Below are 25,852 nucleotides of genomic sequence, written 5' to 3'. Positions count from 1 at the left end.
GTCCCATATGATGAGAGACGCTTCTTTCAACATCTTAGCCAAATCTGAAGTAGGATTGATATTACAGGTTGTAAAATCATCATGATTTATAGGGATACAAAACCTTGAGTGTGCAGTCCTTCCACCCTCTAACAGCAAAGAAGCTAGACCACTTGAGGCAACATTTATAGTTATCAATCCCCTGTATCTAACAGCTGCAGAAAGAGTTTTCCACATAAAAGTCTTTCCTGTTCCCCCAAAACCGTAAACAAAAAAGACTCCTCCACCGTCATTTAAAACAGCTACCATTATCTCATCATATATTGCCCTTTGCTCCGACGTCATCATATCTATCCATTCATCATGTTTTTCTTTCAATTCATCACGATTGTAGTTCTTCTCCTCTGTTATATAACGGTTGGAATGATCTAAACCTATGCTGTTTGGCTTTGGCATTTTTTCAATTTCTTTCAGAGTTCCACCATTGCATAACAATATCTCTTCAATTTCTTGAAGCGTATAATTCTTCTTCTCCTCATCTGATAAATTTAAATCTGCAATATAAAAAATATATAGAAATTTAATTAGTTTCCGAATCATACGCGAACCGTCCATACAGATGAGATTATCAAACAAAAATACAATACAAATAATTAGAAACATGGATTATTGTATTTTTCTCTTTTCTTAGCTTCAATGTCTTTTGATAAAACATGCCATGTTTCTTCCCACACATGTAGTGGCCTTGATAAACAACAATCTAGAAGCATCATAGCAAAAAGATTCCGAAGTTGGTCTCCAAAAAAACAGAAGCTTGCTTCAATAATACTATCGATATAAGCTTGGTCGTCTTCTAAAATACCTCGAGCCCAACATGCTTTTTTGTATGTATCATACACAACACCTCTGTATGTCCTGATATCTTCATCAGTTTTGGGATCTCTTACGATTCCAAGAAGGATTCTCATATAATATTCCGCTTCCATTCTGTGTGGAACATAATTGATCCTTCCAATAGAAAATCCCCTCTTCCTTAATTTCCATTGTTTATTTTTACCATCCCAAGTGAAGAATTTAGGAACAACATTAACCTTATTCAGATTTGCGTTCTAGCAAATGCATTAACCTTATTCAGATTTAGGTAGGCCATGAACATAGAATCGACATTAGCTCTTCTGTCAAGAACATCTTTGATCTTCTCCTTCTCTTTATAAAAAACTGGTTGCTTCCCTGGTGGATGAAATGGAAGTTTCATGACTGCTATACTTCTATACTGTATTGGAAACTTGAAAAGCCTCCACGCTGCTTCAGAAGCTGAAACATATCTACAACAAAAAGGAAAAAAAATTAGTAAAGAAAACGAATACAAAAGAAAGGCAGTCAGATCAATGTTATTCGAACCTGCAATCGAAGTATTCCTTTATCATCCTTTTTTTTTTCTCACCATCTGTAACATTGTTACTCCCAACTTCAGTCTCATTCGTATCTGTAGTTTTTTTTTAGGTTCTAGAACAACTGCAACACGATCTTGGCCTTTGTTAATGTACTTGAATAAGTACTTTATTGAACCGGATTGGTTGCACCACTCAACATTGATGTGAGCACGATAGCGCAATGATAGGATACGATTGTAGGGAACAACATATCTGTTATCACACTTAAGTGGACCTTTCTCTACAAAATTAGAAGATGCTCGCCTTCTACAGATTGGATATCCGTCTTTACAAACTGAAGTTTCTTCAACATTCTCTTTTGGGTAAAACTTAGAACACTTTCCATCCACCATACACGGAGAATTTATATTTGCCGCACCACAAGGTCCATGAATCATACAATCCTTAACAACGCTGTATAGTTCAGGATCTTCATCCTTATCTGGTATCTCAGCTGAGATTATTTTGTTAATGTCATCAGCTGTTGGCAAATTACAGCTAGGATCCATGAATAACAAAATATGAGCATGAGGAAGTCCCCTTTTCTGGAATTCAACCGTGTACATAGCTGCATTTTATTTTAAAAAATCATGAATTAGAACATGTATGTGAAAGATTGCGGTTAATAAACTGTCAATTAATATTCTTACCAGCTAGATTCTTCCCTAGGAGATGGTCTTCCGTTAAATCTTTCATCAAAGAATCAAGTTTAATTATGAAGATACGACACATAATGTCTGGTCTATCATCAGAATTAAGCTTCCGCTTTTTCAAATACCTTGTTACTTCTGGCCACTTAGGGTTACATGTAAATGTAATGAATAAGTCAGGAAAGTCGTACTGTTTACATGTAGCCATTGCATCATAATAACTGTGCAACATATACCAAGGTCCACCAGTGAAAGAGGCTGGTTTTCGAACTTCCTTTCCTTGCTCTTCCATGCTATTTGTTCTGGCCTCTGCTGCAGCTTGAATTGATGCATAGTTATCACAACAGATAGTAGACTGATTATATTTGATATACGACAACCTGTTTGATTCTAAAGTCGTATATGCATCAACCAAGAATTGTTGGAAAAGTCGCTTAGACCTAAGTAGAGTCTGAGCCTCGTTTTCTCTTTCTTGGATTCTGAAAGCAAACCACTGCCTCATTGAAATAAACTTTTTTTCTTCATCTTTCTGATTACCGTTTAAACACTTCTCAATTCCAACTCTGAAACCATCTTCACCATATGGAAAAATAAGAGGATACTGTAGTGCCAAGTAAGCAACGTGAACTTCACTTATTCTTTGTAATCTGCTAGAGCTTTTTTCTTGTACAATAATATCACATCCGGGCATCTCAGGGTGAAAATCACCTGGGATCAATGCAGCTACTTCTGATGATGTTGGCATAGAATAGGTTCTTCCATCTTTACCTACACGATCACTTACAATCCGCATGTGAAACTTCGCATTCTCATCAGNATCTTTAGCTTGCCTAAATGACTCAACATATGGAATAATTTCATCCAACAGGCGGAAATTTTTTGCAATTAGTTCTTTTCGTATACTATGTCTACCTTTCAGACTTCCATACTGATTTCTATTGTTGTGCATCAATAATAAAATTACACACAATTAGAACAATAAATAAAATAGGCAATTTAAATCAAGGTTGATCATGTAGAATAAGAAATTTCGTTAGAGACTATATTTATTAACAATAAGAACAATACCTCATTACAGATGATCTGTTTTCAATCTCATTATCTATGTCAACTATATAGAGCTGGGAAAATTTAGCATAGTCACCATCTTCGGGCTTCAAACTACCAATTTTGTGAAAATTCTGGCCATGTAATTGAAATTGCTTAGGACCTTTACCCTTTTCAACTGAACGATCTACTTGACCACCAACAGAAGTAAATGCAAATAGCATATTATAAGCCCTGATATTCTCACGAAAATGCCTGCTAAGCGCATCATCCTTACTAAGCAATTTCCTAATAAGTTCGGGTGCTTCTTTGAGAAGTGGTAGTTTAACGGTTCCTTGTAAGCAACATAATGAAAATTTCAGCTTTCTTGACCTTCTGCGTTTGTTTATTTGCTCATCATACCACATCATTGCACCACAGTAAGAACACTTGAATGTTGGGTCACCATGATCTACATACTTTTCATCAGACACTGTATTTCCATAAAGAAATACATCAATTAGAAGAAGGTTCAGGAAATTATAAACATTCGATTTGTGTAAATGACTTACCTTTGGTAACTTTCGGTCTTGAACATTGACCCCTTGCATTTAATTCGGTGATTCTACTCATTCTTGGAGATCGAACTTTAAAACCTTTATGACGCCTACTATATGTACCACAAATCTTCTGAACATTAATCCTATTTCTTGTGCCAATTGAATGATCACTATCAGTTTCTGAATGATTTGAATCATTCTCTTCTTGACTACTCACATCAAAGTGTTGTTCATTATCTGAGTGCTCATCTCCTGTAATATAATTGTAATTGATTTTACCAAAAAAAAAGGAAAATTGTAAGAGAAAAGGATAAATTTATAAGCTGGTACCTCCTTTAGACGAAACATCATCATTTTGATGAGAATAGACTTCCAGATTAGGAACAGATGACTTTTTTTCTTTTCTGGCCGAATGGACAAATTGTTGTAATGGTGAATCTGAAAGCAAAGATTAAGTTTGAATGTACTATTTTATTATTCAATTAAAAATTCTTTCTAAAATAATAAGCTAAACCTGTTAAATTTGTGTCTATTAATGCAGAATGACTTGTTGCTGGAAGGTGTTGCTTCTGTCTTCTCCTACTATCTGGTATGTTTGTAATGTCTTCTAATATGTTACGTGAGCATTTCTTTAATTGTCGCTGAAGAATCTTCCTTGTAGATTTTTTGGTAGGAACAGTTTCTGTGAGTATAAATACAGACTTGTAAATTTTACATATATATCTAATAAATGTAAATAGAAACTGTAATTAAGTACAAAGACATACCTTGTGAAATAGCACTTTTAGGAGAAACAGTTTGTTGAGTTATAGTTGCTTTTGTTGGTGTTGGGTTAATATGAGCTGTGCACAATATAGGTAAAACAATCGTTATAGGAAAGGTTCTTTGTAGTGGGGTTTTATACTGCAGGTTCAATCATATTCCTTGATTACCTTTTAAAGCTTCATTCCTTATGTTCTCGACAAAATTGCTAGTTCCTAGTTTTGAATATGATTGTCTTATATTCACTGCAGAGAGAATGGACTTATCTTGTTCGTCAATCCTTCTAACTGCACATATTGGAACAATAGATTTACTTAGTAGTGGACATGTAATGACATTTGAAATGGATAGATATTATTTAAACTTAAATTTTTTTTTTGATTTTACATTTCTGAGATTGCTTTCGAATGGATGATATGAATTCATGACTTCCAAGAGATGAGTAAGATTGGTTTACTTTCACGGGTGTGAGATTCTCACAATGTTCGATTACAGAAGGTATCGTCCCTGCAATTGTATCATATCCATTCTATTTTCTGGTAACAGAGTAAACATTTCCCGTTATTTTTAAAATAGAACATGACTAACCTGTCGAATACATAGAAGGTACTCCGCTTTCGAGCGTAGTAGTGGCAGGAGTATATTGGAAGCCAATGTCCTCATCTACATTTGTAACTCCTTGACTCAAACTGTGTCGGATTGGAACATGTGTAAAACCGGTGTTTTCATCTAATCCGGGAAAAGCTTCTACAGGCAGAATATTCATGGACAAAGTAAATCGTGTGAAAGAATAATGGCATTATAGGTAAGTTTTATCTACGTTACTACCTGTATTGCTGGCAATAATACTTCTTCCGGTTGGATCAATGGATTTGTCTAGAATAACAGGCGTAAAGTTTGTTATGTCACTAAAAATCCGACCCAAAACGCCTCTAACATTCACCAGATTGGATTGATTTGATTTTTTGGTTTGAACTAAAGACGAACATATTCTTTTAGTCGGTTGATTTTCATGATCAACTACTTGTTCCAATAACCCTCTCTTGGTATTCATTAATAAGTATGTATAGCAAAATGTTTTTAAAATTTGTCGTCTGTTTAAAAAAAACTCAAATGAAGAGATGGTTTCATGTTTAGATGTCAATAGAATTTCTTGTAAAAAGTTACTTGTAAATCAAAAAAAGATGTAGTAAGGTTGTGGTACCGGTATTTTATCCGATAATTTTGCTAATGTTTAAATGTATGAAATCTTTTTGATTTTAAGTTGAGATTTCATTAATATGTTTGAGATAACAATTTCGGTCCTCATTGGTTGCATGTACTAAAAATTCTACATGGATTTAGACCGTAATCTTCGCCAACATAAAAAGGTATGTCAACAAACTCCTAATTTAAAGGACTAACTAACTATATTTCCATTTTAATAGTTGTAATTTATCAATTAAATGAAAAATATGATAACTATAAATTTACCATTGTGCTAATGGTTGTAAATAAATTCGATACAATAACACTTTTTAGAATTTTCTGAAAAAACTTAATTCAAACGTTAAACATCAATTACATAATTATAGATTCTGAAAGGGATTCTTCGTTAATTTAAAAGTTTTGCTCAACAACCTCCATAAAGACTTCATCTTCTTCTAACTGTTCAAGTCCACTGTCATATTGAAACAAAGATGGCTAGCTCCGTAATATATGTTGTCGATATATGATGATTAACAGAATATACAATCTAACCTGTAACTTTTCCTCTCGATTTCTGGGAATTCTTTATCGAAGAAGCATCTTGAACAGGCAGAATCAGACATAATTAATATCAGATACCCTTGTAAACCAATTCTTAACAAAGTCATCACAGGTTTTTCCTATTGCAACACATTTCATATTCCTCCCACTAACAGAGATTTAAGAACATATGTAGACTTTGTGTGGTTAGGATATTACAGATTATACAACACATAGAAGGATCTTAACACGGTTTAGTAACTTACGTGGTATCTTTTAGTTTGAAAATGACCATATTTGCTTCAGAATCACATCCACTATTCTTGTCCATATAATGTATCTTTGCAATCGGAGATACACTCATCAGAATACCACATGCATCTACATAAAAACATGAATCATATTTTTCAATAAACAGAAAATATATCGAAGGGATTAACCTGATAATTGAAAACATACCAACAACCCCTTTCTTATCAGCTTCTGTTGCATTCGCAATTTGTGTTGCTGAAGAAAACTCAAAGAACTGACTCATCGATTTTGGACTGATAGCATCCATTGTTGTTTTAGGAATACAAAGGAGATGAAAGGGGTGAACTGAGTATGGATTCGAATTTGGAGTCACAACAACCTTGAAGAAGTCCAAGAGGTACCATTCACCTTCTTTGAGGTATCTCTTAAATTTCTCTTTATACTTGATCGGAGGTATTGAAGCATCAATTCTAGATCCTGCGATAAAATAAAAATAGAATGGATTTTAATACATTTCTAAACCAATGGAATTACATAAAGTGTGAGATAATGTATATAGGAGATGACGAAAACTAAAAAACCAAACAAAGGATAGAATACCTTCTCATCTGCGAGAATCATTTCAACATAATTCTCTTTTGCTTTCCAAATACTCAGGATTTTGACAAAAATAGTCCACTTTTTCTTCCTTGATGAATCTAGAGTAATATCTTCCAAAAAGGACCGATGAGACATGGTGAGATTTGATCTGAAACCTTTTGATATTGGAAACTTTTCGTTTTCCCTGGGACTTAGTTTTTTCTTAAAACTTAACAATGAATATCTATTTATATATACGTTGAGAGAATAATTACTCAAAATCATAGACATAAATAAATAACGACTGACTCATGTATTTTTTTCAAATATGTGATATATTTGAATTTAAATTTTTTATCTACTTTTTTTTTTAAGTTTAAACTGGTTTTGATTGACAGATTGATAGCTCTATACTTTTTTAGTTACCAAGATTGTTGCAATTGGTTTACTTTTTTTCGATTATCTAGAAACCAACTTTTTACTATTTAATCTTCAGCTTTTTGTGTATTTACAAATATCCAATATATATATATATATATATATATATATATAAGAACAATTTTGTGGTATTATTCCTGCAACACAATTATTATGGACGAAAATAAGGAATTCATCCTTTTATTAATTTTGGGAAGATAGAAACAAATTATTCTGACCAGATTCATCACACTGGATCAATTCTTCGAAACTGGAAACTTAAAAAACTTGCAAACAACTTTTAAATCCTTAACATTAAAAAAAAAACTCAATTCTTCTTCTTTTTTTCGACGAAGCAGTCTTCAACACAACCTCTGCTCACGACTTCTTCTTGTTTGCCTCATTCACCATCTCTGCCTTGGTCAGCTTCTCCTGCTTAATCTGAACCACTTTGATGTGGTCCAGACAAAGCTTCTTTGTAGTAGAGGAATAGTCATTAGGGGAGTCTTTATCAGCACTTCTACGCTTTGACGATGGAGTCGTGAAGTCAGAGACTACCTGACTGCTGGTCAAGCACAGGCTAGCCTAGAACAAATAAATTTTTACAAAATATAAGTATTAACAGTTGAATGCTCTAAACGTTTGTTAAGTGTATTGTTATGTTAAATGAACCTGATATCCGGTGCTATCATCCGGAGGATTATCCCCACCATTTGAATCATCATTAATGTCATCATCTGGTACACCATCATTAACCAGCACCCTTGAAACCTTGTAGATATTCAACTCATTCCACAGGTTTTCACTTTCAATACTCACAAGAAACTGGAATGTTTTTCCGACCAAATTCTTGATATCATCTGGCAAGTTGTCAGGATCTTCCATCTATAATTATAACACAAAAGGAATTTTATGTAGTGACCATTGTAAAACTCTGTTATTAAGTTATTGATATAGGATAATCATATGAAATACCTCATAAAATGGCCCATCAATGAGTGAGTTTGCTGCACAGCCTACAATCTCTGTGGCAATGCTATCAAAGAGCATCAACTTCAACTCACCAGAATTATCCAACGTTGACATGTAGTTTGTACCTATAATTATACATAACGTTGACATGTAGATGAGTATGGAGATTATACACTTATAATTGCCACCTATAATATTCGAATGTGTACACCTTGCAAGAACATTAGTAACATGATGGTTGCAACCATCACACCAGAACTGGGGTTTCTTTGCCGTTGAGACAGAACCATTGGTGATTGCGTTGATAGGTGTAACCTTCTTGTTACACCTTTTGCACGATATATAGTACCAAGCCCAATCACAATCTATGGCATAAATAGTACATATCAATTTGACTCTTCCTTCCTACACATGTGTATATATTCAGATTAGAAAACACCACTATAATTTGTAAAGAACACGTTAATAATTTTTTGATTTTTAAAACTGGTATAATGAAATGGATTACCTCAAACATATCCAAGATAGCTTGTATGTTCCTCCTTGGGAAGTTCTGATAGATCTCGCCAACATTTGCTATCTACCAATCATTCCTTGGTCTCCTCTCAATTAAGGAAATAGCAAGCCCATCGTTTGGCAACCTTACATATATATATATGTTAAGTTAGGGGGATAAAATCCAATATACAATAAGCACTTATGGTTACTTAATTATATACTGTTAAACTTACTTATTCTGCCACTCTAGGATGTCAGCATAGTCGGGATTAAAAACCACTACCGATGCGTTGAAAGCATTGGAGATACTCCTCTTCTCTATAAGAATAAACAACATTGAATTTTTTATAAAATAAGAGATTTTTGAAAAGATACTACAAACAGATATGGTTAAATGATTAAAACTTACCATTATAAGTCTTGATTTTTGCAAATCTCACCAAACAAATAACACGTGCTTGAGCATCAACTTCACAAGCACTACTCACTTGCTCAGCAAATGTACCCCACAAAGTGCATGGTAGTCTATCATCACTAATAAAAGTCACGCACATTTTAACTATGTTATGAATGGACGGATGAAGTATGTTTTCACATATGTGGAATTATGAATAAAATGTTACCTCTCATCCCGAAGCTCAAAACTGATCTTCTTAGTGGGTCTGTTGTTGACATCGATGGTTTCCATCTCACCAACATTAACAATTTGACCAACAATATCTGAAAATGATGATGTCATTGAATTAGCAAAATTTTAAACATTCGATATGGTACAAATAAAATAACTCACCAATCAGATTGTTTTCATTTAGGTTGCCGGACAAGATAGAAACAAATGGGGAGAGAGTTAAATACGGATCATCAGAGAAAGAATCCATCCTACTGGCAATGGTTTGAGTGATGAACGACATCTTATAACGATGGGTAGTAGGCTTGAATTGACCAGTGGCGATACTCAAACCAAAGTTCTCGACAGTTTTCCATTGCCCAGCGACGACCTTGTTTTCAAAACGACTGATCAAGTCTTTCTTGACCGAAGCGTGAATCTTCGTTCCATGATAACAGAAGATATAAGGTACATTGTAGTTGCATCTCGGCCATAAAATTACAGGTGAATGATGAGAGACACCAGTATTTAAACTTACTTGGACATCTGAGAGCACCATATCGAATGTTTCACCAAACCTTGTTGAGTAGGTCTTCCATGAATGAAGGACCCTGACTTGGACCTTCCAAGAAGTCTTGTAAGGCTTAACGTCTCGAAGGTAAGCGTAAGCTGCAGCCATTGTTTGTTGCTTGATGATTTTTGCTTGAGAAATGATTTTTGCTTGATGAGTTATGAATGTGTTTCATGTTGGATTATTTATAGTGATCAAGTAGGTTAGGGTATCGTATAGGATTTGTAACAAAGAGGCGTTGATGATTGCGAGATTTTTGGTTTATATTAGGATTATATTATGTATTTGATAGAATTTGCTTTCAATGTTGATTGATTGTGAAGATTATGCAGAGAGATTCGAGGGCGGGATTGATTGAGAAGATATTGTCTGAATAGTTACCAAAAAAATTCAAAGGAATATTCTGAAGTTTGTTTGTCGAAGGCTGAAAATATTGGGCTTATGGATAATTTTTAAAACCTCTTGGCTTTGCTAATATGGCCGAGATGGTATTAATCTGGCCCATAGGAAAATGGAAACCGGGTTTTTTTTTTAAAACACGCGGATCCTAGCTGTTTGGATCGGTATTTTTTTAAAATAATTTCGGACACATTTACCCTGCTCAATTAATCGATTCCTTTTCCTTTTATATGTATTCAGTGGTAACTGATATAAATACTTGAAGGATTTCTGGCATTTTTTAAAATGTACTCCTCTTTTAATTATAAGAAGATATATTTAGATAAATGTTAATAATATATTTACAAGATAAATGCAAATGTAAATAATATATTGGTGTATGGTCCAACAGTTCATGCTGGGCTTTGTTTATGTCGGTTATTATAAATCCTAATATTGTTAGTAAACCCTAAGACCTAGTGTTATATTGTATCATTGATTAAGAAAGACAACATAATAATAATTTTTTTCTCCAAAACCCTTTCTCTAGTTTCTAAATGGTATCAGAGCAGACGATTCTTGTGCATCTAAATTAAAGCTTTCGTCTTAGTGTTCTTGTCATCCCAATGATCATGGGATGTGAAGCCGATGAAGACGATGGTGGCGGAGATGATGAAGATGATGTGATGTGTGGATTTTTGTCCACGTTTGTTTTTTAGTAAACGAGCTTATGGGTTTTGGTTAGTATTCATAATTTATTTTTTTCTTAATAATTTAATTAATGGGATTTTGGGATTGTGATTTAAGAGTACTGTTGTATGGTTTTTATTTTATTAAATTCGTTTTGGGTTTTCTTTTTGCAATAATTAATTCTTTTATTTAAATTCTTGATGTTTGGTATAGGGTTTATGGTTTACATGAGTTTGAGTTATGAATTTTTTGAGTTTTTTTTGTAATAGTTTTACCATTACAGGGGAGTTGTTTGGAACGCTCGTGTTTTTATGTCAATTTCTTTTTAGTCAGATTTGTGGACTGTCCGAGATTAGGACAATTATTTGTGGAGATTGTAGGATTTGCATCCATGGGATGTTGTTATTCTTTTTTACCAAAGACCGAAGACGAGCTGATGTTCCACCCCTATTTTCAAGATTAAAGTTTATGCCCAGAGGAGTTTGTTAACATGATTTGTCCATCCTTGACAAGTGTCCATGACATACGTATTCCGTTTCATGATTGCAAAGTTTGCGTTTAGCGTACCACGTTTGTCGTACGGAGGAGTATTTTGTTTATGTCGGTTATTATAAACTCTAATATTGTTGTAAATCCTAAGACTTAGTGTTATATAAACCCTTGTATGATTGATTAAGAAAGACAACATAATAATAAAGATGTTTTTCCAAAACCCTTTCTCTAGTTTCTACATCCACCAATCAAGAGAAAGAAATTAAAAGTAACCATCCAAGATGAATAATACAACTTAGTACTCCATTAGACATGTTTATTGACTTTAGGTGAAGAAAAACATTCAGGTAAAAATTGGGTGAAGAAAAAGAAGAATCGGGTTAAAATCATATCAAACTCAGATTAAATTTGGTCAAGTTGCTACCGGTTTACTGATCAGATCAACTAAAGGTGTATTATATTATGTTATTTGTATTGCAAAAAAAAGAAGTCTATGTAGTTATTTTATGTATAAACTTTGTTTTGGTGGTTTATAAAGAGGCCAAAAGTTTGTGTAAGAAAATTGAGAAAGCACAAGTACAAGGAGAATAATGCAGAAACCCAAGCTTTTTTTTATACGATTCGAAAGAAAGAAATCTCTCTCTCTCTATATTGAAATCTAAGATGGACATAGACCAAGAAGTATCGAATGATCCTTAAAAATAGGAAACAGACAAGACTGGGGTAGATGATAACATGAGAGTACAAAGAGCCTTGGTGTAGATCAATGCAAAGGTTTTGAGAATGATTTATTCATTCCTCCATGGCTTCACCCACTTCTGTAATCTCGACTCGCTCCAACAATGGGGTGATTTTGGTGAGAAGAACCTCTGTCACACAATAAACCAAAAAGATGAAGTTCGAAAAAACACCAAGGATTAAAACTGGATTCAACCCGAGGCTTTCGATGTTAGTTTCTTTGTTGTGTGTTCAAAGAGTAACTTACCGGTTTTCTTGGTGAAGGAATAACCTTTGCTGCTGACATACGTTCTTGGGTTTGGTTCCATGTAATTCCTCAGATATTCGTTGTTCCCCTGTTTGCCAACACAGTGTAAAACGATAAGCTCCAAAAGCAACAAATCATACAGATGGAATGCAAAGAGTTTGATTTGGTGGGGAATAACTTGGCCAGCGTAATGTGTACTAGCTGAACAGAGGTTTTAGGATTGCATTAAACCAAATGGAGAGGACATTTTCATTAATCTAATGACAATGCTAAGACTTGGGTTTTGTGGGGTTGTTGGTGATTTACTTGGTCAGTGTAATGTCTATGAGATGATAAATTATGAGTCATTACATGCTGACCAAAGGGAGTTTTGTTCAAAGGTACTTGTTAAAGCAGGGTGAAGACAAACCTTTGTTATCACGCAGATGTCCACGTTGCTACCACTACCCAGGTCATTGAATATACCCGAGCATATGGCTTCAGCGACCAACTTAATTCCCTCATCCCTCTACATGATTTTGTAACAAGAAATTTCATCAGACAGAAGAAAATAATGTATCTGGAAACAGAAAGATGAATATTTTCGTTTACTTACAGTTAGGCCTTCTTTGTACTTTGCCTCAAACACAGACATAGCAGCAAGAGAACCAGAACCCATTGTAGCGAATGGAAGAGTGTCAGTTGAACCGTGTGGGTATATCTGTGTATAAGAGAAAGGGTCAGATGTGATATGAATAACGACGATAAACAAACAAGCAAAAAAATCTCTTCTCAGGAGATAGCATCCGGGAATTAAAACTTACAGTATGCAGATGAGGCCCAGTGATATCAACTCCACCAAGCACAAGCGCAGCAGAGACATGACCTTGATAGCTGAAATGAAACTTAGGCAATTAAGTAATCTATGTTTCTTTAAGACGAGTTTCTAGATGAGACAGAACCAAATTACCTGAAAAGATGTTTTTTGAGAAGGGTCAAAGCAGTAATGATACGAGAGTCTCGACTGGTCTGGTAACGATGCAACCGCAGCTGTGAGCTGACCATATCTGGAGAATGAGAATGAAACCAAGATAACTTAGCATCAAGTTTATGGAGCGACACATTATGTCAACTGGATTCTGATATCTCTAACAGAGAAAACGAAAATTATGCCACACTGTAGTTAGAGAGTGAATACCAGTAACTGCTTCAGTGTCAGCGGCGGTTCCTGCACCACAGCAATATATGTTGGGTGCCATATAGTGAATCTTCTCACAGTTCTTATCAGCAACAATAGGTCCCTCAGTTGCTCGGGTATCCGCCCCTAGTATCACACCATCCTATACAAATACCCAAATACTGAAATCAGCGTTACATACCTTCCCCCAATCATATACTAGAATGAATCCAAAAGACAAACTATGAGAGCAGGAACACCACAAACACCCTTCACAGGTTTGAATACTGTTCTCTAAACTATACAAAAAGGCAGAGAGCTGATAATTAATAACCACAACCACATTTTGCAGTACGCAAAACCTACTTGAAGAGATGAGAACTTGGAAAAGGATCTAACATGTATAAAATGAATAAAAAGACCCATTAAGAAGAGCAATCTAGTCGTATGCTTGCGATACTAATTAGGCTTCAACTTCTAGACTAATCAATTATAAAAAAGATCTAATCTGAACTTCCACACTAAAAAAGTCAGTGCATATTAACACAGTATAATAAAGTCTCGATTCATTTTTTTTCCTAAGACTAGGTACAAAACAGTTCCACTCTATAAACAAAACTAAGGGATAATGAAAAAAGCAAACCTTGAAAATCAAACCAACGATGGTAGTACCAGTCTTCAAAAAAGAAGGAGCTTTAAGACCCTTTTGTGTAAGCATATCATTTCTCTTACACAGATCGAAGCTGAACCCACCTTTTGGCGGCACATCTACAGCTGATTGCGACATTCTTCAAACTGAACACTCTACAAATAACAAAAAAAGATTAGTAATTTAACATCTAAAACGATTACCCAGAAGACGAATTAAAATATCCAAAATCGTCAGAAGCAATTTTGAGATTTGGGTTGGATAAATTATTTGTTTTCAATATCAAAGAGATACTAACAGGAAAAGCTAAGAATCACACAGGAAACAAAAACCCAATAAGAGTGAATCAAAAACCCTCAGATCGTGAACCCTTAAATCGAATGAGAATCACCGGAATCGAGCAAGACAGAGTTCAAGATGTAGAAGTGCGAGAGTGATGAGGGAAATAAAAAAAAAAAAAAAAAAACTTCGTTTGTGAAAAAGTGTAGTGATTTGATTTACCTTGATGAATTGTTAGAAGAGAAGAGAGAAAGTACAAAGAGACGGAGAGTTTTCTTCTTCCCCAATTAACCTTTAGAGGGTCAAAGGACATACTTTAACATGTAGGGGTATTTTAGTCTTTCCAATCGACAAAATCTGAAAAGGAATGGGCCCTCGCCCTTTCTTCCCTGTTCTTGAGCCCACTTATTAAACCTTGTACAGTAACTTCTATAAATTAATAATATTAGACCTAGACATTTTATTAATTTATAATAATATTAATTTATCTATAAATTAATAATAATTATTTTATAATGTAAATTAATAATTATTAATTTATAGGTATATTTTTAATTGTTTAATTTTTTAAATAATTATTAATTGAGACAATTTTTGCAAAATAAGATTAGAATTTTGAATGTTGTAAATTTTATTGTATTGGAACTGAATGTAAAATAATTAAAAAATATTATTGACAATGAATTACAAATATTATAGACAAATTCACTTATACATATGACATAAATATTCAAATTTATGAATAAGAATACCAATTATCGTATTTTAATAGTCTATTAAACTATGAAAATGTAAATGATGTATATTTAGAAATTGAAAATTTTAAAAAGTTTTAGCTGTTTTATGAAATGTTATAGAATATTTTATATTATTATACTTTGAAGATACAACATAACAATTGTTTTATATATATGAGGTGTAAGAGAAACATACTTTACTATATCAGTATATACATATATAATATATATATGTAAATTTACATGATTATTTATTTATGATATTATTGAGACCATATTTTACATGGGGATTTCAAAAAAATTATAATCTTATTATCTTATCGATTTTTTTTAATTTTTACACTGTCCCGACTTGGGACTAACAAAATTTATTAATTTATAGAGTATTAATTTGTAGAGGTTTTACTGTATTAGTTTTTTATTTTTCCAAACAACTACCAAATATAAAATCAGAGATTTGAGTTTTTTTTTATGGGAAAAATGCCATAAAAATCCACAACTTTCAAATTTGGGATAAAAAAGCCATTTAAATCACTAAGTTTAGTTTGACTTTTTAATAAAATAGCTAACTTTCATTAATTGAGCCATTTAAAGCATACCGTTAAATCTCCGTAAACAGAAGGATCACGGGGTTAACTTTCCGTCACATGTGTTTAAATATATATATATATATATATATATATATATATCTAAGTTGTTAAAAAATTTCTGATGATCGTTGACGTGGTTTGGTGGTAACGCGTGAGTTAAAATACCTTCGCGATTCCGAGTTCGAATCATGCAGATACGCAAATTTAATGAGTTTTTTTTTCCCATTTTTAGTATTTTTTTTTGTTTCGTCTTCTTCATCTAGTAGAGAATGACGTCACGACAAAAATATTTCAGTGACCGGACTGGTTTTCGTGTCGTGACCCAAAGATAGAGCACCCACCGCCAATCCACTAAACAAACCACCGCCGATCCACTAAACAAACCACCGCCGATCCGGAAGAAACTATGTCCCCCTAAGCCTTCGAAGGTCAAGAGATTCCATCGTCTGTGCCAGTCCACAAACCACCATAGAATAACATCGATCCCTAGCTTTCTCAAATTGAGCCATCAATCCATCCATAAGGATAACTTTAAATACACCCTGAGGCGAAATGGGAATTTGATTCTGAGTTCGAACCAATGTAATGCTTTTTATTTTAAAAAACCAAAATAAAGAAGCGACACCCAGAAAGAGTCGAACCCGCGGTAGATAAATGCTTAAACACCAACATTAACCAATAGACCAAGATATGCTTTTGACAAATATTAGTAAACAAATTGTATATATAATATTTTTGATTAAACGGAAATTTCTACCGGAAATTAACACTGTTAACGGAAATTTAACGGCATGCTTTAAATGGCTCAGTCAATGAAAGTTAGCTATTTTATTAAAAAGTCAAACTAAACTTTGTGATTTTAATGACATTTCAAAAGTTCATGCTTTTTTTATCCCAAATTTGAAAGTTGGAGATTTTTTTGACATTTTTCCCTTTTTTTATTCATGAATCATAAATTCATAATCCATTTCTCCATAGCTTCATCAACTTCTGTAACTTCGACACGCTCCATCAACGGGGAAATTTTGGTAAGAAAAACCTTTGTTGTTACACAATAAACCAACAAATCATGAAGTAAGAGAAAAAAAAAAAACCAAGGTTCAACAAGCCAAATGTGATGCAAGTTTGTTTGTTGTGTGTTTAAGAGTAAACTTACCTGTTTTCTTGGTGAAGGATTAGCCTTTGGTTCCATATAATTCCTCAAATATTCCTTGTTCCCCTGTTTGCCAAACATAGTGTCTATGAATGTAATTTCGAAGGATGATTATATTGATTCACAATGAGAAGATATATATACAGATTATACAGAAGGACTAGGGTATTAGAGAGACATTATTGAGAATATACAGTTTACATAATTAGAGATTCTAATGAAATCATATCCCACTAATTACTCCTTAATATGCCCCCTCAAGATGGAGGGGCTTTGCGAAACTCCAATCTTGGAAAAGAAAGTAGTGAATTGCTGTCGAGATAGGGGCTTGGTCAACGCATCAGCTAGCTGATCTTTCGTGGAGACATGAACAACCCTTAATGCACCTGTTTGAACTTGTTGTCGAATAAAATGGTAATCCAAAGCGATGTGCTTCATGTGAGAGTGAAAAACCGGATTCGCACATAAGTATGTGGCACCGACATTGTCACAATAGATAGTTGGAGCTGCAGGAAGGTGAATACCAAGTTCAGTAAGTAAGGAGCAAATCCAAATTATTTCGGAGGAAGCATTGGCAACCGCTCTGTACTCTGCTTCAGTAGATGATCTTGCAACACCGCGTTGTTTCTTTGAAGACCAAGAGATGGGATTATATCCCAAATAGACAACATAAGCGTTTGTAGACACAAGATCATCGGAGTCACCACCCCAGTCCGCATCTGAATATGCATGTAGATTGGTTGAATTCTAACGTCGTAGTGTGATACCATGGGAGGAAGTACCATTTAAGTAGTGCAGGACCCTCTTTACGGCTTTCCAGTGCTCATCGGTAGGATTATGCATATACTGGGACAACCGATTGACTGAGTAGGAGATATTAGGACGAGTAAAGGCTAAATACTGAAGACTACCGACAACACTACGAAACTCAGCAGGATCAGAGAGCTTAGTATCCGCGTGAAGAGATAACTTCGGTGTAGTTGCCATCGGTGTGTTGACAGGTTTTGACAACAACATGTTTGTTTCAGTCAGAAGATCTGAATTGTACTTCTTTTGTGTCAAATGTAACCCCGGTTCATCACAACATGCTTCAATGCCCAGAAAGTAGGATAAGTCTTCATGATCTTTAACTGAAAATCTTTTGGCTAAGCTGTCGAGTGTTTGACGAAGTAGAGGTTTGTCATTTCCAGTGACTTGGATGTCATCAACATACACTAGCATGTACACAATAGAACTGCCACGACTAAGAATGAAAAGAGATGTATCAGCCACTGAATTTACAAACCCCACAACAAGCAAATAATTCTTTAACTCCATGTACCAAGCCTGTGGTGCGTGTTTAAGGCCGTAGATTGCTTTCTTCAGGCGACACACATAATCTGGGCGATCCGCATCAACGAACTACGGTGGTTGAGACATTTAGACCTTATCAGTTAGAGTGCCCTGAAGAAAGGCATTGTTGACATCTAACTGTCTTATTGGCCAGTCTCGAGCAACAGCCACACTTGACAGCAGGACTAAAAGTCGTCATAATCAATACCTGAACGCTGATTGTACCCCTTAGTCACCATACGAGCCTTGTATCGACTTATGGAACCATCAGAGTTATACTTCGTGGTAAAAACCCAACGACAACCCACATTTGTGATCATATGTGTAGGCTTCGGAACCAATTCCCAAGTCTGATTGCGGAGCTGAGAATTTATCTCCTCCATCACAGCTAGTTGCCACCGCTTATCTTGGAGAGCCTGATGTGCAGTGCGAGGTGTAGAGAAAGCAAGACGGGCAACAAAAGAATATTTGCGGTTGGGTTTAGTGGTACCCTTCTTAGCGCGTGTAGCCATGTGATATTTATTGACCGGTGGAGGCAGTGGCGGAGGAGCCAGTAATGGCTGTGGTGGAACCGGAGCTGGAGGTACAACCGGAGGAGATGAAGAGCGAGGCGATGGGACCAGGGAAGGCGAGGATGACGATGACGGAGACGGAGTTGGCTGTAGCGACGTAGCCGGTGATAGAGATGGTGCCGGTGACGTGAGTGGTGTCGGATGTGGCGATGAATTTAACGGTGGCGTGTCACAAACGGAGAGGGAGAAGAGATAGGCTCGGCTGTATTGTTTGGTGAATTTGGACGTGTGGATGGAATTTGGACTCGGGTATCGATTGTAGTGGGATCAATTTGGGCTGTTTGGTTATGAAGGTTATTATGGTGGACCAGAATAGTGTTTGGGTTAATAGTATGGGCCGTAGGTCGCGGCCCATTTTGAGGTGGAGCAGTGAGCTCAGACAAAAAAGGAGAAGAAGTGGAGGACGAGGAGGGTTGAGAGCGTACCTGTAATACCGCGGAGTCCGTCAACGACTGTGAGTGAAGGATCTGACCTAGGGGTGAGTAGGACAAAGAAGCTTGTAGAGGAGTGACCAGTGACGGAGAGAAGCTCGATGTCGACGATGGTGGTGTCGGAGACTGTGTCACGGCAAATGGAAACTCTGTTTCGAGAAATTGAACATGTCTCGATACATACACCCGACCACTGACCTTGTCCAAGCAGAGATAGCCACTCTGAGAAGAAGAGTATCCCAAGAACACACATGGTTTAGATCGAGCATCTAGCTTATGGGCAGCATATGGTTGTATCCAAGGGAAACAGGCACAACCAAATACCCGTAGCTTTTCATAATTTGGAACCGCATTGAAGAGCTTCTGATACGGTGATTGATGAGACAAAACTGGAGTGGGAAGCCGATTAATGAGATAAATTGCAGTAGAAAACGCATAAGGCCAGTACGTCATGGGAATCAATGCATGAGACAGCAACGCAAGACCTGTCTCCACAACATGTCGATGCTTGCGTTCAGACAAACCGTTGTGTTTCGATGTATGCGGAGGAGTCGTGTAGTGAGAAATGCCCATTGTAGCAAGATAGTTGTGAAGTGAAAGATACTCTCCACCATTATCCGAGTATAGAGTCTTGATTGGTAAGCCAAAATATTTCTCCAAAAGTGCTTTGAAGGTAACGAAGGTGTCTTTCACATCAGATTTTCATTTTAGGGGGTATAACCAGGTGTAGCGAGTGTAGTGGTCGACAAAAATAACATAATATTTATAGTTTGTTGTTGAGATGATAGGAGAGGTCCACACATCAGAAAAAAAATATTGAAGTGGTTGGGTAGATGTAATGGTGGACTTAGCAAAAGGTAGCTTGTGTGTTTTATTAAGCAAACAATCTGAGCAAGACAAAGACTGTGAAAACAATAGTGTTTAAAATAGCAGAGGAAGGATGACCAAGGCGAGCATGCCAAAAAGCAAGAGTTGTTTTCGAAGTGGGAGATGCATATAGAGCAGTAACTTGAGATCTTGTCACTAGCCACTCATACAAGCCATCCTTAGTCCTGCCTTGGAGCAACAGGCCCCCCCGTGAGTAGATCTTTCACCTGAAAGGAAGCAGGAAAAAATGTGACCAATACATTGTTAGAATTGCAGAGGCGGTAAACCGATACAAGACTTTTGTGAATGTTTGGAACTCATAAAACACGATGTAAATCAAAAGAACGTGTTGGTGACTCTGGAGCTGGGGACAGCGGCGAGCAGAGTGACCCTGAACGTTGCAAAATTGACATTTACCAAGGTAAGGACGAAACGGACGGTTTTCAGAACGATGATTAGATTGTTGAGAAAAGGAAGTATGCAATCCAGTGTTGTTGGAGCGAGATTTGTTGTAGTGACCACCATGATTGTTGTTGTTGTTGTTAGTATTGTTGCGATGAGTAGCCACATTTGCGGTGACAAGGAGCAAAGTGACAGCAACCTTTGATAGAAGCTTCGCCTCCCGATTGAGCAGCCTCTCATGAACATAAGCGATGGTGGGAGAAGTATCTCGTCCCTCAACTTGGTCAATAATGGGACGATATTCTGCAGGAAGACCCTCAAGAATCAGCTCAATTTGGTCATCATGGTCCAGTGGTTTGCCAAAATTAGCCAAAATATCGAACCGTGTAGTAAGCCCCTGAAGGTACTCGTCAATAGTACGATTACCTTTGGGCCATGTCTTCAACTGATCACAGATCTGTTGAACATGGCCACGACTGGGTTTGTCGTATGTGTCAGTAAGAGTGCTCCAAATCTCGCATGAGGTGGTGGTGCGAGAGAGGATTGGTTGCACTACAAGAGATATAGAGCCCAAGTGAGAACTATAAATCAGTTTATCCTGAAGTTTCCAGTTGACATAGTCTGAATTTTCAGAAACGACACCTTTGGTGGTGACAGTGGCGGAAGGGATCTGACCGGAGCCATCATGGTAACCGGCAAAACCATACCCATCCACCAGAGCGTGAACCTGAAGCTTCCACATGAGATAATTAAGTGGAGAGAGTTTGGTGACATTGGTCATGTTTATGTGAAGCAGTGTGTGGTTATTGATGGTGATGGTATCGGTCATTGTGGGAGAGGAGGCTGAAGACATAAGTACAACAGCGTAGAGAAGAGAGAAGAAGGAAAAAGGAAAATCAAGGGAAAAAAAAATTAGGTTCTAAACCTGCTCTGATACCAATGAGAAGATATATATATACAGATTATACAGAAAGACTAGGGTATTAGAGAGACATTATTGAGAATATACAGTTTACATAATTAGAGATTCTAATGAAATCATATCCCACTAATTACTCCTTAATAGTGTCAAATAATAAGCTTCAAAAGCAACAAAACATACACATGTATTATGCAAGTTAAAGGAGTTTTTATGGTGGTGATTAAGTTGGTCACCTTAACGTGGACATTCTAAACAAAGTTTTAGGAGCATTAAACCAATGAGGAAAATGCTTTCCAGTTATCTAATGGCAATGTTAAGAGTTGGATTTAAGTGGACACTAATGTCTATGACATGATAAAATTATGAGTTTACATGCTAACGAAAAGGAGTTTTGTAGTGTAGACAGACCCTTTGATCACGCAGATGTCAAAATTGCTACCACTACCAAGGTCATTGAATATACCCGAGCATGTATGGCTTCAGCAGCCAACTTAATTCCTTCATCCCTCTACAGAGGATTTTGTAACAAGAAAATTTAATCAGACAGAAGAAAATAAATTAATGTCTGTGTATAAGATGAATGTTTTCGCTTTCGTACGGTTAGGCCTTCTTTATACTTTGCCTCAAACACAGACATAGCAGCTAGAGAACCAGAACCCATTTTAGAGAATGGAAGAGTGTGAGTTGAACCGTCTGGGTATATCTGTGTATAAGACAAATGGTCAGATGTGATATGAATAACGATTGCTCTAGAATAACAAATATGATTGCTCTACAATAATAAATCGATTACTCTAGAATAACAAATACGATTACACAAAAGATGATGAACTAGCTAGATTAGGGTTGGATAATACAATAAATCAAAGAGACAGTAAGTAAGAACAATACTAAGAATCATATAGGAGTGAATCAAAAAACAATGAGAGTGAAGAATCACCGGAATTGTTTCATCTCTAGAGGTTAATTGAGGAATAAGAAAAGAGAGAGAGAGAGAGAGGTGAAGCAAAACGTACAAAGAGAGACGTTAGTTGAAAAAGTTTGCTTCTTCTGTGCTTTAAAGATAGATTTCTCTAAAGCTTTTGACTCTGTGCAACGGAGCTTCTTACTCACCACCTTGAGAGCAATGGCTTTCCCTGAGCAATATGTCAACTGGATACGAACCTGCATCACCACCGCTTCTTTTTCAGTCCAAGTTAATGGCGAACTAGCGGGTTACTTTGGAAGTATGAGAGGATTATGACAAGGCTGCTCTCTGAGTCTATATTTATTTGTCATCTGTATGAATGTTCTTTCCAGGAAACTCGATGTGGCTGCTGTGAATAGACTTTGGATACCACCCCAAGTGTAAACAATTGAAACTCACCCACCTTTGTTTTGCTGATGACTTGATGGTGTTCATGGATGGTTCTAAACAGTCTGTCACTGGTGTTTTGAGAGTTTTTGATGATTTTGCTCTACATTCTGGTCTGCATATTAGCATCGAGAAATCGACTATTTACACTGATGGCATCCCCACGATTCATAGAGAGGAGATTCTCCATGAGTTCCGGTTTGCGTATGGTACTTTGCCAGTTTGGTATTTGGGTTTGTTGTTGTTGCCATGACGGATGACCTCAGGGGACTACCTCCCTCTTATCGAAAAAATTCGCCTGCGAGTAGCTTCCTGGACAGCTAGAATGCTATCTTTTGCAGGCCGTTTACAGCTCATTAGTTCGGTGCTCTTTAGTCTGACTAATTTCTGGATATCAGCGTTTAGACTCCCTAAATCTTGTATCCACGAGATTGATCGGTTATGCTATATTGATAGCTTAGTATCCAAGTCAAATATTCATAATTATCTATAGAAATTTAACATTTCTAAAAATATATTTTTCTCGAAAAAATATTTACAAAATATTTTAGTATTTATTTTCTATTTTTAATAATTTTAAATGGGATACTATTATTTTATTCCTATTTTTCTAATTTTCGTTTTTAAAAAAAATAATTCGTTATTAAAAAAAAACTTATTTTTAAAAGTGAAAGAAAAATTATTCTTTAAAATTACTCGTTTATATTTTCAATATATATATATATATATATATATATTATTTTATTTGTTCATCCACCTAATTATAATTGTCCGGACCTTTTGTCTTATTTAGAGTATTTGTTCCTCTTTTTGGTAGAGTATCCAGCCGGAAAAACATGGTTTTTTCTTGAGATTTGCAGCAATCTTATGAGATTTTGTCATATCTTCAAATTAAATGGATATTTGTAGTATATCCTCTTGAGATTTTCAGTTCAAACCGTCATAATTATCTATAGAAATTTAATATTTTAGAAAATAGAAGTTTTCTTTAAACAAACATTTACAATAGATTCTATTATTTATTTTCCATTTAACAAAAAAATGGGATATGAATGTAACACCCGCGAACCAAAATCCCGGTTTGGGGGATTGCATCGGTCGATGCAGAAGGTGCATCGGTTGATGCAGGTTCAGTTTTCTGCGTTTTGACTTAAGTGAAACGCTGCGTTTTAGGCAAAGGGAAGAGGAAAACCCTTAAGTCGATTCTTTTGTCTCATTAGTCGACTTTGGCTGTTTTTGAGAGAAACAAAGGAGTTAGTGTTCTTGGTGTTCTTGGTGAATTATGTGGGTTTGTGGCGTTTTCAGATGAGATATGAGGCTTAGAACGTTGTAGGAGCTTGCTAGGAGTGTTCTATTGCTTGTTTGAGGTTCAGATTCTTCTGTGGCAAATGTAAGTGCAGGACCATGGCTTATCTAAGCTAGAGCTTCTCTGATCTGCTTGTTTATGTGTTGTTAGGCTTGTTAGATGGTTATTTGGGATGTTTTGTGGCTTGGGATCGAGTTTTGTGGTTGCAGGAACAAAGATCCGGCGAAACGCTTCGGGAAACACGATTCTCAGCATGATGCATCGGTCGATGCACTTTGTACGTCGGTCAATGCAAGTGCGAGGAAGGCGCGTAAAACCTAGGGTTTTCGTGTTATGTCGAGCATGCATCGGTCGATGCAGTGCGAGTGTCGGTCGATGCATGTGTAACTTTCATCGGTCGATGCATCCCTTGTGTCGGTCGATGCATCCCTTGTGTTGGTCGATGCATCCCCATGTGGTGTCGGTCGATGCATGTTGGTGTCGGTCGATGCAGAGTCCTGGTTTGTTATTTGTTATTTGTTGATTGTTGGTTGATGGCTAGAGATGTTTCTATTGCTTGTGTGTATAGCCCAATAGATGGGAGTGATACTAGGATTTTTGTACGTCTTATCCTAGCAGGTTCAATTAACCTTATGCAGTTGTAATACTTAAGGTGTCAATCTAGTTGGGAAACTTTACTATCACTCAAGATGCAATCAAGGTATCACAAGTCAAGCCAATTTAAAGAGAGTGCTTTTATCTAACAATCCTAGAATGATCAGAATGCAAAACGGAAATGTGTTCTAGAACTAGAAACGCGAATGTATGACAAGAAGTGAAAATGAATGAAAACAGAAACGAGTCTAAGTAGGGACTAAACAACAAGAATCGAAACAGTCTCAGGAATGCAATAAAAATCAGAAAGAAAGAAGTTCTAAGGATGAGAGTAATTGATGTCAGTGGAGTATCCTAGTCTATAGAGTATTTAACATGCCACAAGCAAACTATCCCTAAACAATGAACATCACGACTTAGCTAATTCAATCTCTTGACAGAAGCTACTCAGACTCAACCACTTCCAAACCTAGCTCTCGCTAGAGAAACATGATCAAGCGTGGCATGACAAACAAGTTCATTCACGTCAACAAACATCCTAGACAACTAATCTCTTAGGCTAGGAACGTAAGTCTCTGACACTAGTTGGTCAGATATTTCATTGTACACCTTTTGGGTGCGGAAATGTCTAAGACCTAGTTCCAATTGATCAGAGAGAAACTAGTATTTCTAACTCTAGTCCAGAAGAGATCATACAAATCAAAGCTTAAACACCCTACATCCTAAGATCCTCCACCTAATCTATCCCATCCTCAAGAACTACTACACTACTCAGATCCGAAAATCATCATTAACAATACAAACTCCGTAAACATTGAAACAAGCATTCTTAGATAGATTAAAAAAATGAAGAACAACTTGTAGAAGAAATCAAATGAAAATACTGAATAAACTCAAAGGTGTCGGATTACAAGTCTCAGAACGTTATT

At 36.0% G+C, this 25,852-nt stretch overlaps 4 protein-coding genes across 7 annotated transcripts in view; all 4 read right to left on the bottom strand.

The window, feature by feature from the left end:
- Positions 1–435, bottom strand: part of LOC104783615 — a 1,296-nt gene extending 861 nt beyond the window's left edge. Inside the window, exon 1 of the mRNA XM_010508752.1 lies at positions 126–435. Coding sequence (XP_010507054.1) covers positions 126–435 — 310 coding nt within the window. The remainder of the gene's footprint in view (positions 1–125) is intronic.
- Positions 1,076–5,176, bottom strand: LOC104783614. Its single transcript, XM_010508750.1, has 10 exons — positions 4,999–5,176; positions 4,798–4,917; positions 4,581–4,697; positions 4,416–4,490; positions 3,979–4,086; positions 3,661–3,900; positions 3,131–3,581; positions 2,063–2,997; positions 1,539–1,980; positions 1,076–1,304 (listed from the first exon to the last, which is right to left on the bottom strand). Exons 1-10 carry the CDS (start codon positions 5,174–5,176, stop codon positions 1,076–1,078), a joined length of 2,895 nt encoding a protein of 964 aa, XP_010507052.1.
- LOC104783613 lies at positions 7,765–10,142 on the bottom strand. Its single transcript, XM_019244062.1, has 8 exons — positions 9,647–10,142; positions 9,480–9,576; positions 9,266–9,390; positions 9,090–9,174; positions 8,568–8,686; positions 8,362–8,483; positions 8,059–8,271; positions 7,765–7,971 (listed from the first exon to the last, which is right to left on the bottom strand). Exons 1-8 carry the CDS (start codon positions 10,140–10,142, stop codon positions 7,765–7,767), a joined length of 1,464 nt encoding a protein of 487 aa, XP_019099607.1.
- LOC104779980 (proteasome subunit beta type-7-A-like) lies at positions 12,183–14,918 on the bottom strand. 4 transcript variants are annotated; one of them, XM_010504434.2, is made up of 9 exons: positions 14,886–14,918; positions 14,379–14,539; positions 13,757–13,898; positions 13,529–13,625; positions 13,383–13,452; positions 13,175–13,279; positions 12,989–13,087; positions 12,580–12,667; positions 12,183–12,463 (listed from the first exon to the last, which is right to left on the bottom strand). In XM_010504434.2, the coding sequence occupies exons 2-9, from the start codon at positions 14,520–14,522 to the stop codon at positions 12,387–12,389; spliced, it is 822 nt and encodes a 273-aa protein (XP_010502736.1). In that variant the 5' UTR covers positions 14,523–14,539; positions 14,886–14,918; the 3' UTR covers positions 12,183–12,386. The 4 variants fall into 4 exon arrangements, with proteins under 4 accessions (XP_010502736.1, XP_010502734.1, XP_010502733.1 ...); XM_010504432.2 differs by lacking the exon at positions 14,886–14,918 and adding an exon at positions 14,776–14,873; XM_010504431.2 differs by lacking the exon at positions 14,886–14,918 and adding an exon at positions 14,683–14,870.

This window comes from Camelina sativa, chromosome 4 (assembly GCF_000633955.1).
Source record: "Camelina sativa cultivar DH55 chromosome 4, Cs, whole genome shotgun sequence".
Lineage (NCBI taxonomy): Eukaryota > Viridiplantae > Streptophyta > Magnoliopsida > Brassicales > Brassicaceae > Camelina > Camelina sativa.
The sequence above is the reverse complement of the archived record's forward strand: the minus strand, read 5'-3'. Positions and strand labels throughout refer to the sequence as shown.

What these genes read in the sequence shown, in the direction of transcription:
- LOC104779980 (XM_010504434.2), bottom strand. Translation starts at nt 14,522, where the DNA reads ATGTCGCAATCAGCTGTAGATGTGCCGCCAAAAGGTGGGTTCAGCTTC. An exon ending in TCGTTGGTTTGATTTTCAAG is followed by an intron (nt 13,899 to 14,378) that starts GTTTGCTTTTTT and finishes GTATTTGTATAG; the next exon opens with GATGGTGTGATACTAGGGGC. An exon ending in TGACACTGAAGCAGTTACTG is followed by an intron (nt 13,626 to 13,756) that starts GTATTCACTCTC and finishes CTCATTCTCCAG; the next exon opens with ATATGGTCAGCTCACAGCTG.
- LOC104783613 (XM_019244062.1), bottom strand. Translation starts at nt 10,142, where the DNA reads ATGGCTGCAGCTTACGCTTACCTTCGAGACGTTAAGCCTTACAAGACT. An exon ending in TTTGAGCTTCGGGATGAGAG is followed by an intron (nt 9,391 to 9,479) that starts GTAACATTTTAT and finishes GACTTTTATTAG; the next exon opens with TGATGATAGACTACCATGCA. An exon ending in TACTAATGTTCTTGCAAGGT is followed by an intron (nt 8,484 to 8,567) that starts GTACACATTCGA and finishes GTATAATTATAG; the next exon opens with GTACAAACTACATGTCAACG.